The 19,281-nt window shown below is 37.0% G+C and overlaps 1 protein-coding gene across 1 annotated transcript; it reads left to right on the top strand.

The window, feature by feature from the left end:
- The first annotated feature begins 402 nt into the window (after positions 1–402).
- LOC575712 (transcriptional adapter 2-alpha) lies at positions 403–19,037 on the top strand. Its single transcript, XM_011666891.2, has 16 exons — positions 403–714; positions 3,834–3,995; positions 5,034–5,093; positions 5,519–5,610; positions 6,134–6,231; positions 6,851–6,901; positions 8,576–8,667; positions 9,774–9,846; positions 10,311–10,374; positions 11,068–11,111; positions 12,012–12,122; positions 13,511–13,582; positions 14,496–14,628; positions 16,404–16,447; positions 17,090–17,163; positions 17,760–19,037. Exons 2-16 carry the CDS (start codon positions 3,855–3,857, stop codon positions 17,943–17,945), a joined length of 1,335 nt encoding a protein of 444 aa, XP_011665193.1. The 5' UTR covers positions 403–714; positions 3,834–3,854; the 3' UTR covers positions 17,946–19,037.
- Positions 19,038–19,281: the final 244 nt, after the last annotated feature.

Raw genomic sequence — 19,281 nt, 5'->3', positions numbered from 1 at the left:
GGGGGGGGGGGGGGGGGGGGGGGTAAGAGGACATTTTTTATTTTATTTTTGGTCACGAAATTTTTAAATTTGACATTTTGCTCCGTTGGGGGGGGGGTATGGTCACCTTTTTAGGTCAGCCATTGGCATATTTTTTGTTTGTTTTGTTTTTCAGTGTATTTTGGGCGAATTTAGGGCTGATTTTTGGCCATATTTTTTTGGCCGGGGGGGCACGTGCCCCCTGTGCCCCCCCCCCCCCCCCCTGGATCCGCCACTGTGCATCTTCACCTTTAATTTAAATGTGGGTATATGATAGGGGTGACAGACGGTCTAGTGAAAGTATAACAGATAACGGATTCGTTTTTTCATGACGAAAGATGGCGCTAGATTACTACATGCGCAAAATGGCCTGAACGTACTGTAAATTGGTCGAAAGCATAGAGAGTCAATGCGTCAAAAGGGGATTTGGAGCATTTCTACAGTTTAGTAAATTAATACAAATTTATTAATAGGTGGTGGTTATATATTTGCCTTATATATTTGTGTGGTAAATCGCTCGATGGTATCATTATCAGTCAGATGCAAATGGTGGTGAAGTCACTGAAGAATTAACATTCAGCTCATCCATACTACCAGACCATAACAAGTGCACACGACGCTGAGCCTGCGCCTGAGCCTGATCCCTGGCTGAGCTGAGCTGGCCGTACCTACGCCCGTGGTGAAAATACTGTTGAGGTATTACTATTAAATTCATATTCCAGTTTATTCATAGCAAATGTACATAACGCTGAGATGAGTTGGTGAAAATTGTGCGTAGTGTAGCGTAGGTTGGTGACGAACGGGATGGATGAAGAATTAATAATGTCCAGTTTATTCAGTAGTCTACAATCAATGCTAATGCGTATTGACCTCTAGCACTGCACTACGTGTTAATAGGCAGCATTTGAATACATGAATAGTCAATACACTCACAACACGCAAATGCACACAATCATGCCGATGCGGCTGATCGGCAAAGTTGACAGTAAACTCACAATTTGAATTTTTTAAATTATTCTTTCTAACATTGGAAAGTTGAAAAAATTGTATTTTACTGCTATTTAGGTGTCATCAATTGTCACTAAAGTTCTGATTTTTAGTGAAATTAGTTGAGTTTTGTACAGTGGTGTTTGAAATGTTGAAAATTAAAAGCACAACTTTTAATACACAGCCAGGGGGGTGTTTCACAAAGATTCTAAGTCGAACTTAACTCTAAGTTGAACTTAAAAGTTATGGAGAGCCATTTGTAGCCTTAAAATTAAATATATTCAAAAGCAAAAAATCAAGTATTTTAGACTTTCCAGGATAGTAATGCACCTATGTGTGTACTAGACCTATAGACCATGGTAATACATGTATATACTAGGTGATAGAAAATGTCCTTGAAGCTGAAGCTCACACTGCAAGCTGCACTATCCTGGCTGTGTATTTGAAAGCTGTTCTAGAATCTTTATTGATTCTCAACATTTCAAACACTTCAAAATTGGTACTTTTTTTAGTGACAATTGACGACACCTAAAAAAGCAGTAAAAATACAATTTTTTTTCAACTTACCGATGTTAGAAAGAACAATTTAAAAATTCAAATCGTGAGTCTAGAATTCATCTACTGTCAAGCTTGCCGATCAGCCGCATTCATTGTGTGCATTTGTGTGTAGATCTATTGACTATTCATGTGTGCAACTGCTGCCTCTTTGCACGCAGTACAGCGCTAGAGGTCGATGCGTATTTAAAGGTAAAGACCAGTATTGGAAACGCCCCAATTTCAAAAAATGAAATGGAAGCTCATGTAGTGATGTGGCTGTGTGAGGTAATGTGAATGGATATTTGAAAGCGTGTTCACTCGTCACACAACATAACACTTATTTTTATTTTAGCTACGAGGAAGCAAGGTTGCACTGACAATAAAATACAAGAACAAAAGTATTCCCTTTTCGTTATGTTTATTGGGTACTGAAGAGGCTGGCCGTACACTTGCAAAGTGTAGCCAAGCACAAGCGATGACTCGGAATGAGAATTGAAGATATTGCACATAGTTACATTGAAATAGTAATGAATGAGAATGGACATGAATAAATGGAATTAATGACATGAATAAAACCTTACGACTGAATAGAAATGACGTCGAAAGTCCAATGAAGATGAAGAGAGTTGAGAACGAAGGAAGGGGCTCACGCGATGAATGTACGGAGGCTTGAAGGCGGAGATGCAGCTTCGTATACGTGGCTGAAAAGCGGTGAAGGATCTCGACGCTGACGCTCGTGATAAAGATGTGGTAAAAGCTCTCAGGCGAGAAGAGAAGAGAAGAGAAGAGATGTGGCGCTCAACGACGAAGCAGTGAATCGCTTGATGTCGGAGGCAAGAGTATGCAAAGCCGGTGATGAATTAAGACGGAGCAGTGAGTCGCTCGATGAATGATCCGGACTTTGATGGAGAAATGTTTAGATGAGCTGCGGTAAAATGTCTGAGCTCGAGAGTGGAAAGAGCTACCGGAACGAAGACACTGGCAGCTCCCAGCGGAGAGTCAGGCGCCATGTCGGTGCTGACTATAACGTTCCACTGGGAGACTGCAGCCCGATGAACACGGCAGAAAAAGAGCTGACGTGCCGTAAAATAGACGACAGGCACAGAAGAATGAAGCCTGGAGAGGAAATTATGGAGACGTCTTGACTCGACCAAGGTGAAAGCGGGAGTGGAGAAAAACCTTGTGGCGTTGAAAATACGCGGGGTGAATAGTGCGGAACCACGATGCGCGATTGGAAGGAAAAACACACGTGGTCCGAATAATGCATATAAATAAGTAGCGTGATGGAAAATAGATGGAAAAATACTGTGAACATGAATGTACGATGAAAGGAGGGCGAATGTAAGAGCCGCTACACTCTTATTACCAATCTTGTGAAAGAATATGTTTTGACTAATACATGATGATAAAAATTTTGCTGGGAAACCGCCTACTAATTGATATATTTGGTAAATTAGTTTATCTATTGGTATGTGAGAGATAAACGCACGTGTCGCGCACGTGTGCGTAGTCCCATATACATCTTTCTGTGCACAGTGCTTGTAACTTTACAAAGACCAGGCCAAATTTCTTATCATTTTGATGATTCCAGAACCTTGCAGTATACACACCAATACTTATATGCTAGATGATCAACCTTTTCTGATCGATTCCACAACGTTTCTTTCACAATGCAATCGCATGACCATAACTGGTCTTTATCTTTAATAGCATTGACTCTCTTAGACAGAAATAACCATCTGTGGTATGGGTCATTCTTTAATAAAATTGACATTTGTCAACATTCCCCATACTGAGGCGGTCAGACGTAGCGGAACAACCGTCGATATCAGAGACTGAAGGTTTCGGTCTATGACTCTCTAACAAAATTGAATGGAGAGTGAGATTCTTCAATTGTCGATAATCTATATTCTTCAACAGCTGCACACAGCCTTTAAAAAAATAGAACAAAATTCATCTGCATGGTTCCAGTCTTGCGAAAGGGCAAATAACTTCTTGTGTAACTTTTGCCCCGCTTCCAAAGTATAATTCTTATGGTATGAAAATGGTGGCTGTCCAGACAAACCCTCTAGGGTTTTTATACAGCAACCTAATTCCTATTTGTTTGTTTTTTACTGTCAATATTGTACTATGTTAATAATAATTATGTAAATGTAATATTTTGATGTTACTGTTTTTTTTACTATGGAATAAAATAAATACTGAACTTGAAATGTGGGAATTTAGATTATAGATTTTGTTCAATTTTGGTTTATTTTTGTTTTGCTCAATTTTTTATTTTATTTGTATAGCTTGTCTGACCAGCAGCAGGAATGATGGCGACGCTACCAGGCTTGGCTTTCAACCTCCAATCAGTGGACCAGGCCCCTTGCCCCGGTTGCTCCTCGTTTCTAATGGAACCCTACATCAGATGTGCAATATGTGGTCCTCCAAAAATTGATCTATGTCTCCAGGTAGGTCTATGTGTATGGTAGACATATACCGGTACTAGTAATTTTTTACACTAAACTTTTTAAAGAGAAGGTTGAGTTCTGGGAAGAGGTGAAAAATAATTTGTGAGCATTACTCATTCTTATTATGCAAGCGTGGAAGAACATCAGTTAAGACATGTTCCCTGAAAAGCATGGCTCTTCAAATGCCTTCATATTCTAATGCATGTAACATCGTAAAAATCGGGGGCCGGTTTTTTACACCACGTGTTCGTGTAGTCCCATATACATCTTTCTGTGCAAGTGTTTGTAACTTTACCAAGACTTGGCCAAATTTCTTATCATTTTGATGATTCCAGAACCTTGCAATACACACAAATTCTTATATGCTAGATGATCAACCTTTTCTGGTCGGTTCCACACCGTTTCTTTCACAATGCAGTCGCATGACCATAACTCAACTTTATCTTTAAAGGCTTGTGCAGACATGACCTGACAAAACCTCTAGATCTATGTGGTCTTTTTCACATGATTAGATCTTTTTAATAAAAGGTTGCATGCAAGTCCTTTGTTGTGTGCAGTTGCCATTAATTTGTTCAAGTAAAAAAAAACACTGCAGTTTTTTTTGCGTTGGTTTATTGACCATATCTAAACAAGCCTTCAGAGTCACTGGTGTCTTTTTTTTTTCTCGCGACAAAAATGGGTAAAAACAAAGGTTGATATTCATGAAAGATGTTGCATGCTCAATTTAGGAAGGCTTCAGTCTTTAGATTAAAGGTTGGGTTAGTCATATTCTTAGCAAGACACTAATCTACATTGGGCACTCTTGACCCCCGGTTGAGGTAAATGGATACTGAGTAAGAAATATGAACTTCCTTGAACTAAAGGGTAGGTTGAGGGTATAGGGTCAAAGTCTGCGGGCAGCTGGGATATGCATGTTGTTGTTGTATGTTTAAAGGCGTGTGTCATTCATTCATGAATATTTACTGTATGGTACAGTAGCCTCTTTACAATGCACAAATGTTTAATCACACAGGCTATGTTTTTACCTTTATTTTTCAGTGTTTCTCCAAAGGCTGGGAAGATGGTAAACATCAAAGCAACCATGATTATGAAATCATCGTGAGTAGAAATTGAGGATAGCTTTGAATAGCTTTTGACCCTTTCACTGATTTCCTGCTTCCAGTAGAGTTGATTTCCTATAAAAGATTAATTCTTTAGTATTTGTTATCATTCATGAATTTGTATTCAATGAAACAATACAAGTGTTGTGGTTACACATACATACCGTACATACATATAAATGTAATGATCAGAGTCGGATAAATATGTCAAAAGGGATAGATAAAGAATGCAGAGGATACCTTTTTAACAATTATTTGATTTGCCAAGGTAAATTTGTATGTCTGTGTAATCATGGTGATTTTTTCAAAAATCTACTATTGTCTATTATCAATTACCATTTTAACCATTTTTTAGTGTTGCATACACGTAGCTATAATGATAATGTTATTGATGGTAATACATGTATTTCTATTTCTTCTCAGACTAATGGCTTCTCATTGTTTGAACCAAACTGGACCGCCAAAGAAGAAAAGGCTCTACTTGAAGGAGTTTCAGATTACGGCTTAGGAAATTGGTAAGATGAAATTTATTTTTCTCTTTAGTATCTATGGTCAAGATAAAAAAGTTTGTCCAAACGAAGAAATTGACGTTGGAAGCTTCACACACGGTAACATTAATGCATATTTTCAATGCATATTGTGAGTCTGTTTGATAAACCAATGTACTCGCGAATAAGTGTGAACTGTCACTTTATGAAGGTTTATTTGTTTTTGAGGTTTGACAGATATTGTTATCAAGACTTGTTGTTTATCATGTGGGGTAGCCAGTTATTTATATAGATCTCCGTCAACTGAAAGGTACCATTTGAAACACCAAACCAGGGAAAGTCGGTCAAACTGCCCCACTCCAAAGCAAAAATTATTACTTACATCTTGACATTTTACTCTTTTAAAGTATAGTATGCTATTCCAATGGTGATGAATTTATGTTCTGTTTTTTAAAAAAATTGTTTCATTATAATAGGTTTTACTTGTTTTCTATTGAAATGTACGATGTCATGTACTATTAAAAGGTATGATGTCATGATTTATTAATAGGTATGATGTGTCCAATCAAGTAACTGGTAAGACCAGACAGGAGTGTGAACAGCACTATAACAAGGTCTACGTAGATCATCCAAAACCACCTCTCTTTGGTAAGTCTGCCTATAGATGTCTTCCTCTACCAAAGACCTATTCTAATGTTCCAATATGTTTTTACCTATTTCTCCTTATCCTACGGTCTCAGCATGCTGTGATCCAGGACATTGTTACAAAACCTACAATTACAATTACCTACATGAAGAGCTACAGCTTTGGACCACCTCCCCCACCCCACCCAAGACACTAAACTCCCCCCCCCCACCCCCATCCCAGGACACTAAACTCCCTACCCACAACAATTATCTTGGGGTCAATTTACTTCCGGGAATCTTACCTTCCATTAAATAGTATGAGATTTAACCTTAGAAAACTACCTACAGTGGGTGATAAGAATACAGGGGGAGGGGTGAAATCTGTGCTTAAAGAGCAAACAAAAATTGTTAATGCAGTGCTTGATGAAAGTTAATTTACCAAATGTGTAGGCAAATTTTGGTAAAAAGGTGTAGTCATCTTTTATCTATTAATGTCCTATTCTTATCTGAAACTAATTTCTAAGTTCAAAGTTATATATTGAACTCACGCTTTAACTCATGTTATTGTGTCAAATAAGAATTTAAAAGAAAAGAAATGTTCCATTAACGCACTATCACTCGTGTATCTTATTTTGATCAGCTCTCCCAATGCAAGCTGAGCTTACTAAGCGTACAAGTCTACCGTACAGAAGTAAGTGCTATTATTCCACCATCCTAGCAATCTTGTATAAACTGGCATCACACATTTCAAACTCTCTTGGTATTTTGGTCATGTTTTACCCAAAGAGGATTTGAAAACTTATTGATTACATGCATTGAAGAGCAGGTTGAGTACTGGGGATGGAAGGAAACTGGGTGTAAATATTCTTCATTTTGATTCCATATGGTTTCATGTGAAACATATAAGAAAATGGTTTACTCGAAAGTATATATGGTTTCATGGTTTCATATGAATGAATATCCCGCTTGTTTTTGTATGAAAGTATATCTCATTTGAAATGGTTGTCTTTGGTTGGTCGATAATGACAATATGGACGATACATATTTTGAATAATAAGTTAACTATTGAACAATCAAATTCAAAATCAAACTCATGTGTGCTTTTAAGAGGTCTCATAGGCATTCCTGCACATACCCGTATGCTGAGGGTCTTTACATTGGTGTTTACTTTGATCATTAAAATATATTACAAATATAAAACACATTGTACATTTCTGATCATTTGGGTGTGTGAGGATCTTCAAAATCCTGCAAATGACTTCACAGGAAGCTAGAGATCAGGGCCCCGTCTTATAAAGAGTTGATATTAATTGCAATTTATATATCGATCACAACTACATGTATGCACATAAAAGATAGGGTTAGGGGACTGCAAACTTGCGATTGATTGGAGGACTTGCGACTGATTTGGATCAATCGCAACTCTATATAAGACGGGCCCCAGGTTATATACTAAATGCCAGCAAAAATTCCATCCATTGTGAGGCTTACTTTATAACATGATCATTCAAACAGACGATCAACCCATTGGCTACAGGAACCAGGTGGTCATTGTGTTAACTCAATGGGAATAAGAAAATTCAGTAGTCAACGGGTTAATATGATCATGGACCTATTACGGATGGACATTCAACGTGATTCTTTCTTTGATCCAATGATAGTCACCGCCTTCTGATTATGTGCATCTTAATGAGAACATTCAGCTGTTTTAACAATAACGACTGCGTCAGCATTTTGGGTCATTGACAAAGGAGCAGTTTCCCTCTGTTGGGTTTTGTTTGGATGGTGTGCTCTGTAACAGTGTGTCTTAAATAAAAACATCCCCAATGGGGAGCAGCAAAGTTGAAAAGCAGACGATTTTGGTGATATGAAATGTATTATTACTGATTTGCACACTTTCGCACACACCCATGACCTTTTAAAACAATTAGAAGGCCATGATCTTTATAAGCCCTGTGCGTTGTAACTCTGGAATATTATGAGGAAATTGGGGGAAACAGGATTTTAAATCACAACCAACCCAAATGTAACCTCTGTCTGGTAATATCAACACGTTTATCAAAATAAAATACAGTACACGGAACAACAATTTCCAAATATAAACCAGAACTGCACATCGATTTTCCATGATTTAAGCCAGTTATTATCTTTTGCGCATGTAGATTAACATTTGTAAATCCACTATCTTGATTCCGTCTCGGCTTTTTTGGCGGTGACCATCATGAGATCAAAGTGAAGAAACATGTACGGAATGTTATTGAGACGACATTGACGGAGACAATCACAATGAATTCGTTAAGAAAATGATGAATGTCCATTCGTAATAGGTCCATGATATGATCTACCCATTTTGTGCTTGTTTCAGTGTGTGAGGATCCTCCTAGGCCAGCCAGAGACTCACAGAAGGCTTCATCAGAGATGGCAGGTTATATGCCAGCTAGATCAGACTTCAATATGGTAAGTACTTGATGGGTGACGGACATTTGCTCAATTCAAATTCAATTCAATTGAAGTCAAATGATTTTATTTCCAAAAATCAATCAAATCATGAGAAAAAAAATGCACACATAAAGATTGATATCAAATGACATTTACAATGTAACAGACAAAATGAAACTTATTTTTTATTGAAATGTTGATAAGTAATAACGTATTTTAGGATACAAGATATTTAATAAGCATGGATTTTTAAATTGAGAAATCCACTAAAAATCAGAGCTTGTATTTGTGTGGATTACTCAAGAGAAAGAAAAAAGAAAGGAAGAAAGAAAGAAAAAGAAAGAAAATGAACACATGCACTGCTCTGAATTATGAGCTTTATGCATTAGAACACAGTCGAGCAGTGCATGTGTGTCTATACTCCCAACACCCGCTCAAACAACATTTGCTTCAGGGCTTCATGCTTCATTTTGGTCAAATATTTAGGGTTAGGGTTCGTGTTGCAATAGGGTTTTACATGTATGTGAAGTTTAGGGTTATGTTCAGGTTGAGGGTCAGGACCAGGGTTAAAATTATAAAGTAAATTGATTTTAGAAACTGACTTTGGGATACTTCTTGATGGAGCATGATGTCACACACTCACTTGGTTTTGTCAGTTGCGTTGACCCAGGATTTGGGGATTCAGGAATATTATGGAGAAAATCATACAGATTAAATCGCATTGGTTCAGTGTTATTTTTGTGTGAAAAGGAGAGGGTAATTTCTTAAAAGTTAAATTTCGGTATATTTAATTCAAGATGAAAAAAAGAAGGTGAAATTCAAAAGTAAATTATATTTTAGTTCAAATTTGGTGCTAGGTTGAAGCCTTGGGCTAAAGTCTAGTTTAAGAAGTTAAGTTTGACTGAGGTGTAAGTGCTATTTTACGATTATTCCATGTTTCCCTGGTTCCAAGTTTTATCCTCATTGTTACCTTTTTGTTTTGAGTTTAGCCATGGTAGTGATGATGAGCTGGAGAAAGAACATTTTAGATTTTCTTGGACTTTATTTATCTGACAGGAATATGATAATTATGCTGAGCTAGAGAAAGAACATTTTAGATTTTCTTGGACTTTTTTTTCTGACAGGAATATGATAATTATGCTGAGCTAGACATCAAGGACATATATTTCCACAATGAGACAGATGAGCTCTTAGAAGGTAAGTGGAACATTTTCATGCATGTATATTGTATGTGGGTGGGTGAGGGTTTCAAACTTGAAGATATTGTAGTTATGACTTTATCATAGTGACATACCAAAGGAAGTCTCAGCTATTAAAAGGAATGCCACCTCAGTGCTGTAAGAATTCTATAGCAATAATGTCCATCAATTGATGTAGCCTTTCATGTAATTATGTAGTTATTTAAATCTTGGAACTTTACTCACTATATGCCCCCTCCCCTCTTTCTCTCCACCCCCTCTCTTCTCTCTCTTTCTTTACTGTTTGTCTCTCGCTCTCTCTCTCTCTCTCTTTTCTCTGTCTGTTTGTCTCTCTTTCTCTCTCTATCTATCTCTCTTGCTGTCTCTGTCTCTGTGTGTGTGTCTGTCTTCATTCTTTCTCTCTCTGTCTTTTTCTCTTCCTCCCTAAACTCCTTTTTTTTCCCTTCCCCTTATTTTGTACAGAGCTGAAATTCACCACGGTGGATATCTACCATTCCAGACAGACAGAAAGATACAGGAGAAAGTTGTAAGTCATACTTGTTGCTTATTTTGCTGTATTACCAGTAAGATGTAATATATAAGGAAGGTAGTAGTGGCAGTTATTTTACCTGACTGCCAAGAAAGCATAAATGCTTGTTGGTAAGCAACCTGAGGACCGACGGCTTTAGGTCCTCTCCGAGGGACCTGGTAAAGAGGATTAATGCCTTACCAAAGGGCACTAGCGCATCGACTTGGTTTCAAAACCCGGGTCACCGGATTACAAGACCACTGCTCTACCAACTGAGCTATTATGCCTCCTCGTGATATGATTATTTCCATAAAAACTTTACTGTAACTAATAGTTATTTCACTCAAAAGATATTGTAGTGAGATACAAAGAGTAATAACTTTCGGATTAAAGTGTTTCCAGAAATAGCACAGTTTTTACAATAATCTTTGTAGATATTATTGTAGCAGGAGTAGTTAGTAGTTTGCAAGCAAGATGGCGATAAGATTAAAACTCAGCTGCATTCCTTCTGTGGGATTAAAAAGATGATAAAGTTGGAAATTTTATGTTTTCTCTTTTTTTTGTTGTCAGGAACAGTTTTATGAGGTCTCCTGTAGACTTTGGGGTCCTTTACCTAATTTTCAAAGATTTCTGTCATCTGAATATAGTAATATTTAGATAAAAGTGTATTAATAAATATATTCATGCTGTTTGACTCTCTTTTCTCTCCAGAATTGTCAGAAACCTGGGCTTAATCAACTTATTAAGAATTCAAAGTGAGTAGTTCTAAATGTTTTCAATTCCGGTACCCTACAGAGTAGTTTGATTGCATTTGTAGCATGAAATGTTAAAGAAAGACAGTCAATGTTCATTTACCATTCAGCTTTATGCCATACACCTATCATGAATTTGAATTTCTATCCAATTGTATTTCCACATATGACATAGTCTAGAGTCCAACCAATGATAGGCTTAGCAATCACAACAAAGCTTTATGTAGTATGCTATTTAGCTTGAGAGCTTGAATCTATTTACCAGATAGATTTATGCTTTTACAGTATTTGAGATTCACTCAAATTTGTATTGCATGACAGTTACATATATGGCTTGAGTTTGAGAGATGTGTCATTTCAATTCAATTCACTAATTAATGTGGAAGTATGGCTGAGCAGTTTAGACAGTTCCTGTCAAATCCACTCTATGTTTGCTAAATGATAAAAATAATGATATGGACATTTATATAATAGCGCAGCTACATATGAATATACTCTACTGCATTTGATACAAAGTCTAACATTATTACACTAGCTGTAGCTGAGCCGCCATTATATCTATGGTGCTAAAGCAGTCAAGGAATTACTTCATACTGTGTACCCATGTACTTCACCTGGGTGTAGAGTTGCAAATGTAGATTAATGTCTTACCCATGGATGTTAGTGCCGCGGTTGGACTCAAATTGCGAGCCATGTAATTGACAGTCCGGTGATGTATCCACCAGGCCACGACAGTCTCCTACATGTATCTCTTATGTGCATATTTGCAATAGCAAATACGTTGTGTTCAATATCAACTCTTTATAAGACGGGGCACAGTTTAGACACTTCCTTTCATATCATATCATCTCTAGTTTGATGTGTTTGCTAAATGTATGATGTACTTCTTGATTGTTGTTACAGTGGTGGAGAGAACACACAGCCAGGCAATCCGTGACATGGTGGACAAGATGCACAGACTGTGTCGTCTTCACACGCCAGTCGCCCATGACAAATTCATTGAAGGGCTCATATGTGAGTATGTGCGTGTGTGTGTGTGTGTGTGTGTAATTGTGTTTTTTACAGACATGTAACAATCGGATATGATTATTTACATCTGGGGACCGACCTTTAGCGTCACCATCTTACAGACGTTACTCAGTTTCAAGCCGGGCTCTGCCTGAACCAGTTTGTAGGCAAAGACAGAGAGCTGACCAAGTGACGAATGATGAGATAGACTCACATCTCCCTCATTATGATGATGGTGGCTTCTTATGTAGCCCTCATGCCTGTTATGCCATGATACTCCTGGTGCTCCAACGCTATTACCCCAGTCATAGCTGGTGGCCAAATATGTAGTGCTCTGACATATTGGCTATCCATTTACACCCGGGTGGAGAGTGGCAAATGCGGAATAATGTCTTGCCAAAGGCATTAGCAGAGATGCCAACCAGTACGATTACATCGTATTTAGTACGATTATAAGAGTGGAATACGATAATACGATATCACCTTTTAAAACCCATAAAACAGCGGAATTGCATAGAAACATGTACAAGTAAACCCCCGCAACCCCAACCAAAATTTTGCTTTACAATTTTCTCATTAAATTTTAATGAAAGAGCAAACATTTCACTTGACCGTACTTACTTTTTTACTGGCACAAGGCCAACGGGCCAGTGGAAGTGTCGAGTTTTCGGGACAATCTGATTTATGTCTCCAAAATCAAACTCGAATCCAGATCCAGACGTCAATATGACAATATATCCATGCTGCATGTCCAATGTGAAAAGGAAAAAAACCCACGATGTATTGAGTAGATATACCATGAGTTAACATATCAAGTATACCATCAGACATATCTCTCTATTTTCCTATCAAAATGGGCTGATTCATCAAACGATCCAATCTCCATGCATTGAGCATGTTCTGAAGGGGTGTGCTGTAGCGACAACCCCTTTAATACTGGTGTCATGTTTAAACAATTGTCAATTTTTAAGAGCTATGGTTGATATACAAAATAATATAAATACTTTATAGAGTGGTTTTATTGAGTTCCCTCCAGTTTCACTGTTGTTTATTCATCTTTATTCATCTTTATTCAAGAAAGTACATATAATATAGTAATAAAGATGTTACATAAAACCCAGGACCGAGATTCGAATTACATTGGATTCATCTCATGCAGGGTTAAACCATTACAATACACAATAACAAAACAGAAAAGAGAACATCATAATGTCAGTTTTAAAAAAAAATGAAAACATTAATAATTCCTAACAAAGAAGAAAACAATTATTATTTTCTTAGTTAGGAATACCTCACTATACATTTATATACCGTGGTCTTATCTATCAATGTCTTCTTAATGAGTATTAACCACAGATGTTGATATTGTCCCTGTATTTCTGTATGAATTTCAGATGAACAGGATCTGAAGACTGAAACCAAGAAGCTACAGGAATACAGAAGAAGTGGTATCAAGACATTTGTAGGTAAGAACCGAAATAGAAAAAAGCTATTATTTTCTTATTGGATTTCTTACATTATAGCCCTTTAAATCCATGATTCTTACCTTATGGCCCTTTAATGTTATATTTGGTCCTGGGGATATTTTCTTCATCTGTTATTTTTCTCCTCGAATGTTGGAGACTTGTGGTCACGTTCTTTCATTGTGATCAACACAAAGATTCTAGGACAGCTACCTCTGGAACACTGCTATTCCCTCACCCTACCCCCAAATCAACTTCCACATGAATTAATTATGACCTCAGGGGGTGTTTCACAAAGATCCTAAGTTGGACGTAACAATTATGGAAAACTCTTAGCATCTTTGAAAATATTTTGTAAAAGTTATTTTAAAAGGCATAAAATGTTGATTTAAATCATTCATATTTTCTATCATCAAGGAGGTTTCATGTTCTTGATGCGGAATTTGTGAAAAGTCTAAAATACTTGAGTTTTTGCTTTTGAATAAATTTCATTTTAAGGCTACAAATGGCTCTCCATAATGTTAAATCCAACTTAGAGATAAGTTCAGCTTAGGCTCTTTGTGAAACACCCCCCCCCCCCCCATTTTTGTCAGAGGGTAATTTTTGGAGAGGGTTATTTGTTCTAGGTTAGTGGACTAAGATTTTGTTGTCTATAGGGATAATCTTCCTAGGGCATAGTTATATTAAGGGGGTAGTTGCCTGGGTGAACATTTTCTGTGACGATATCTGTCTGGGGTAATGGTTGTACCTGGTAGTTGTGTGTGTTTGATAGTTAAGGGGGGGGGGGGTAGGTGAGATGCATAATAAAGTTATAAATATTCATCTCTGAAGTTGCAGAACATTGAGAAGCAGAAAACTGGATTTCAGATTAAAGATTGTGTTCTGAATAATTCTGTTTCATTACTCTGATCTGCAGGTGCTGATGTTTACAACCGATTGAAGTCTAGAAGAGAACAGATGAAGAGTCGGAAGAACCTACTGGGTGAAGTCGTAGCCATCACAAGGGATCCCAACGCCTGTGAGCAATGGCTCAAAAGACAAGCTCTTCTGTAAGTATCTGTGGTGTACATTGATGAGAGGCACACCTAAAGTTGTCGAGATTTATCCAAATTTCCATTCCATCTGTGATATTCATGATTTTGGGTTTCGTATGAAAGAAATGTTTCATATTTTTCATCCATGTGACGTACCACCTCATGGTTTAAAGTAGCTGCATTTTTATGCCTCCGCCACCGAAGGCATCATGTTTTCGGGTTATCCGTCTGTACGTCCGTCCGTACGTCCGTCCCGTTTGACTGTTATCACAATATCTCAAGAACCATTTAAGATTTAAACTTAAGACTCGTGAATAGTATTTATCACCATAGGAAGACGATCTGATTAGATTTTGGAGTACGTAGGTCAAAGGTCACAGGTCACAGAGGTCAACTTATGAAATTCCTTGTATTGAGTTTGTTAGCGCGATATCTCAAGAACCATTTGAGATTTAAACTTCAAACTTAAGGATAGTATGTATCACCATAGGAAGACGATCTGATTAGATTTTGGAGCACGTATGTCAAAGGTCAAGGGTCACAGAGGTCAACTTATGAAATTCCATACATTGAGATTGTTATCATGATATCTCAAGAACCACTGGAGATTTAAACTTCAAACTTAGTGATAGTGTGTATCACTATAGGAAAACAATCTGATTACATTTTGGAGCACGTAGGTCAAAGGTCAAGGGTCATAGAGGTCAACTTATGAAATTCCATACATTGACATTGTTATCATGATATCTCAAGAACCACTGGAGATGTAAAAACTTCAAACTTAAGGATAGTATGTATCACCATAGGAAGACGATCTGATTAGATTTTGGAGCACGTAGGTCAAAGGTCAAGGGTCACAGAGGTCAACTTATGAAATTCCATACATTGAGATTGTTATCATAATATCTCAAGAACCACTGGAGATTTAAACTTCAAACTTAATGATAGTGTGTATCACCATAGGAAGACAATCTGATTAGATTTTGGAGCACGTAGGTCAAAGGTCAAGGGTCACAGAGGTCAACTTATGAAATTCCATACATTGAGATCGTTATCGCGATATCTCAAGAACCACTGGAGAATTTTCACTTCAAACTTAATGATAGTATGTATCACCATATCATAATATCTCAAGAACCACTGGAGATTTAAACTTCAAACTTAATGATAGTGTGTATCACCATAGGAAGACAATCTGATTAGATTTTGGAGCACGTAGGTCAAAGGTCAAGGGTCACAGAGGTCAACTTATGAAATTCCATACATTGAGATTGTTATCATGATATCTCAAGAACCACTGGAGATTTAAACTCCAAACTTGTTTAAATTGCTCTATGGCGGAGGCATCATTTTCGACTGCGCGCAGTCAAAATTCCATCTAGTTTACTTAATGAAATATTTTCCAGGTCACTCACAAACACAAGGTTATTTCTTTACCATGTACTGTAGTTTGCCTGGGGTGTGTCTTAATTATGAATGTCTGGCATTCAAGCCTCGGGAGTTGAGACAAAGTTACCTAACTTTGGAAGAATATCCAGAATAAAATGTAAAGTAAGGTACTTTGACTTCATTTTCACATATCAGGCTTAGAGCTGATTATTATGTGTTGACCTTCTGGCTATATAGTAAATTGAAAGTGATGAGGCCTTTGTATACAGTATATGACATGATGTCTATTCATGTACATGTAATCCCAGTTTAGGGGTCTTTTAATTTTCATATAAGTTAAGAATAATTCAGGATCATGTTATCAATTAATTCTCAATGTTTGTCATTATCTTGATTCACAGTGATACTGGTCACAAGGAATTGCCTCCGGTTATGGCAGGCACAGGTAAAAATGAGTTGATTTTTTAAAATACGTTTATGTAAATTTATGTCTATTTAGAATTTATATATCAAAAAATGTATCAAAAGGAACCTAAAGTAGTCTTGAGATTGAAAAATGAAGAAAAAAAACTGTATCTGGGAAAATTCCTGTTGAATATTAGGAAGCACAGGGAATGGTGTCTACAGTTAATGGATTGGAGAGAAAATATGAAATAGTTGAGTAACATACAAATATAGGTAGGAACATTACTGTGGGTTGGTCAGACTATCTACGAAATTCCTTGTCTTCTCAATTATCAGCCATTTTGCTGCTTACACTGCTCAAGTATGTATAATTTTTAGCAAATTTATTCCACATTTTTTTGTGATTGAGAAAAGCCTATGTATATTGTGTGTCAGTAGTCAACAATAGGTTAATAATTTTTTTAGACATTTTCTCTTGAAATACAATGTGATATTATCCCTTTAATTTCTCATGGTATTCCATCACCCTTTAAACAATTTTTTTTTTTTAAGGATAAGAGATAAATAACAGTACACTATGTATAATGTTTTTTTCTCAAATCAACATGTTATTGTTGTTTTGTGGTTTCCTAACTCTAACTTATTTTAAGATAATCTAACTTATTTTTTTTTTACATTTCAGCTCGCAAGCAGACGCCACCACTAGATCTGACTGGTTTTGTTGGGTACGACAAGCTAACTGAAAATGAAAAGGAGGTAAAGAAGAGACTTATTGATTTGTAAACCTATGTACTTGTCAAAACCCAAATGCCCTTATTCTACTAATTCAGGTCAACCCAACCTGGGGTCCAAGAGCAAGTTTAACAAAAGGAAAAAGAATAATTTCCTTTGTTAAATCAGACTTAAGACAAAAGCTTAAACCCAGCTTGAGTTTTAAATTTGTGTAGGATATATAGAAGCTGTATTGTAATTTATTATTTTTATTTACCAGGTATTGATTTTTTTATTGCGATGCTTGAGTGGCAAATGCATCATACTTCATTCATGTCATTTGGTATTCAATAGAATAGCATACATCTATGAGAGGAAGTGGATTACGTGATATGATTGAAGCCCCACTGCACTACGTATAACTACTTGCGCCCTCTATATAGCAAACAATGCCTAAGTGGTACCTGTTGGTCCCCCATGATTCCCTTTTTCTCATGTTAAGTGAGAGCTGATTTGATGAGATAACTACCTGTCAGTGACCATGCAGGGAGGTCTAATCCCTCCTGGCAAAACTAGTGCAGACAGGCTTTAAAGCTTACTTGAAGTTGATCAAGTATTTGTACATTTTGTTTTTTTCACAGCTTTGTGCTACATTGAGGATCATCCCAGAGGCATACTTTGAATACAAACAGACTTTCCTCAGTGAAGCTCAGAAACTGGGATTCCTCAAACTGAAACAAGCTAGGAATCTGATCAGGATTGATGTCAACAAGACAAGGAAACTGTACGACTTCTTTGTGAGAGAAAAACTCATCAAAGCATCATGAAGAGAGATTTAACAAAGGGTGAACTGATGAAATTTCCTCCATAGTGAATCGAGCTAGAAATCATCAGGGTATGCCTTAACCAGACTAGGAACTACACGACTTGTTCATCAGAGACACAATCATCAAAACATTTTGAGCCTGAGGAGACACTTTAAGAAACTGAAACAAGCTAGGAATCTTATCAGAGTAGAAGACTAGATGTCAACAAGATTAGAAAAGGCAATGTCTTCTTTGTCGGAAAGAAACTCATCAAAATATCGATGAGACAAACGAAAGAAAAACAAAAATTGAACAGGTGTATCATACAGATTCTTCAGACTGAAGCAAGCTAGTAAACATATCAGGATGTCAACAAGACTAGGAAACACAACATCTTCTTTGTCAGAGAAAAATTTGTCAAATCAGGAGAATTGATAAGAAACTTAACAGATTACATGGTTTCCCCGTTGCCTGAACTACAAAAAATGCTTGATGGTACTCTGAATGACAATATCAAGAATTCCATGCAGATAATCTTTGGGCATTATGACATTCTAAAAGCTAGAGGACATGCATGCAAATCCCTTTTTTTTGGGGGGGGGGGGAGTTAATCTACAGTTAATCGGTTTCATAAAGCCTTCTGTACCCATCAATTGCCAAGCAATTAAACCCTTCAGTGGCTAGCTGTTATAAATGCGTTCATCATGCATTGTACAAAATTCTACTTTCTCATAATCTTCTCAGGGCTGTGCAGCCTATACAAAGATGAACTGAAGATTGCAAAAGCGATATGAGGAAGACAAAAAGAATTTATACGATTATGTAATTCCTGTCTTGTCCCAAGCAGAGTTTTTATTAAACACCCCAGTCTCAATACCCCAAAGCTGACCAATTATCCGCCATTCGGGGTAATGTAGTGCTATGTTCAGTCTATTGACGGTCTGGCGTCGGCCTTGCTGGTGTGACTGAGGTATCGGGTTAATGCAATATGTCATTAGCATGATGCTAGAATCAATGTTCCTGTCATTTATATTCCGAGTTCATAGTGTAAATGCTTCTGTAGGCATACCTATTTATTAGAGGAAAAATAAAGACTGAGAATACATTATTCTATGACATTGATTTCTTTGTTTTCATTTGTGTTATGAGGTTCATAATCATGATGCCTACCATATGTTTCTAGTTATAGATTATTTAGCATCCAGCTAACAAACTATTGTCCATATACAAGTATGCACAAGGACTCACAAGACACAAGAATGAGCAATTGCTACTAATTTTGTTGTAAAATCATTGTGGCAACAATCATTGGCAATACTAAAATAGGGACCTTTAGATTTGCACAACGACGACGTGG

The sequence above is a fragment of the Strongylocentrotus purpuratus genome, unplaced genomic scaffold (assembly GCF_000002235.5).
Source record: "Strongylocentrotus purpuratus isolate Spur 01 unplaced genomic scaffold, Spur_5.0 spur5_scaffold_2, whole genome shotgun sequence".
Taxonomy (NCBI): Eukaryota; Metazoa; Echinodermata; class Echinoidea; order Camarodonta; family Strongylocentrotidae; genus Strongylocentrotus; species Strongylocentrotus purpuratus.
Note: the sequence above shows the minus strand (reverse complement) of the source record. Positions and strands in the feature narration are given on the sequence as shown.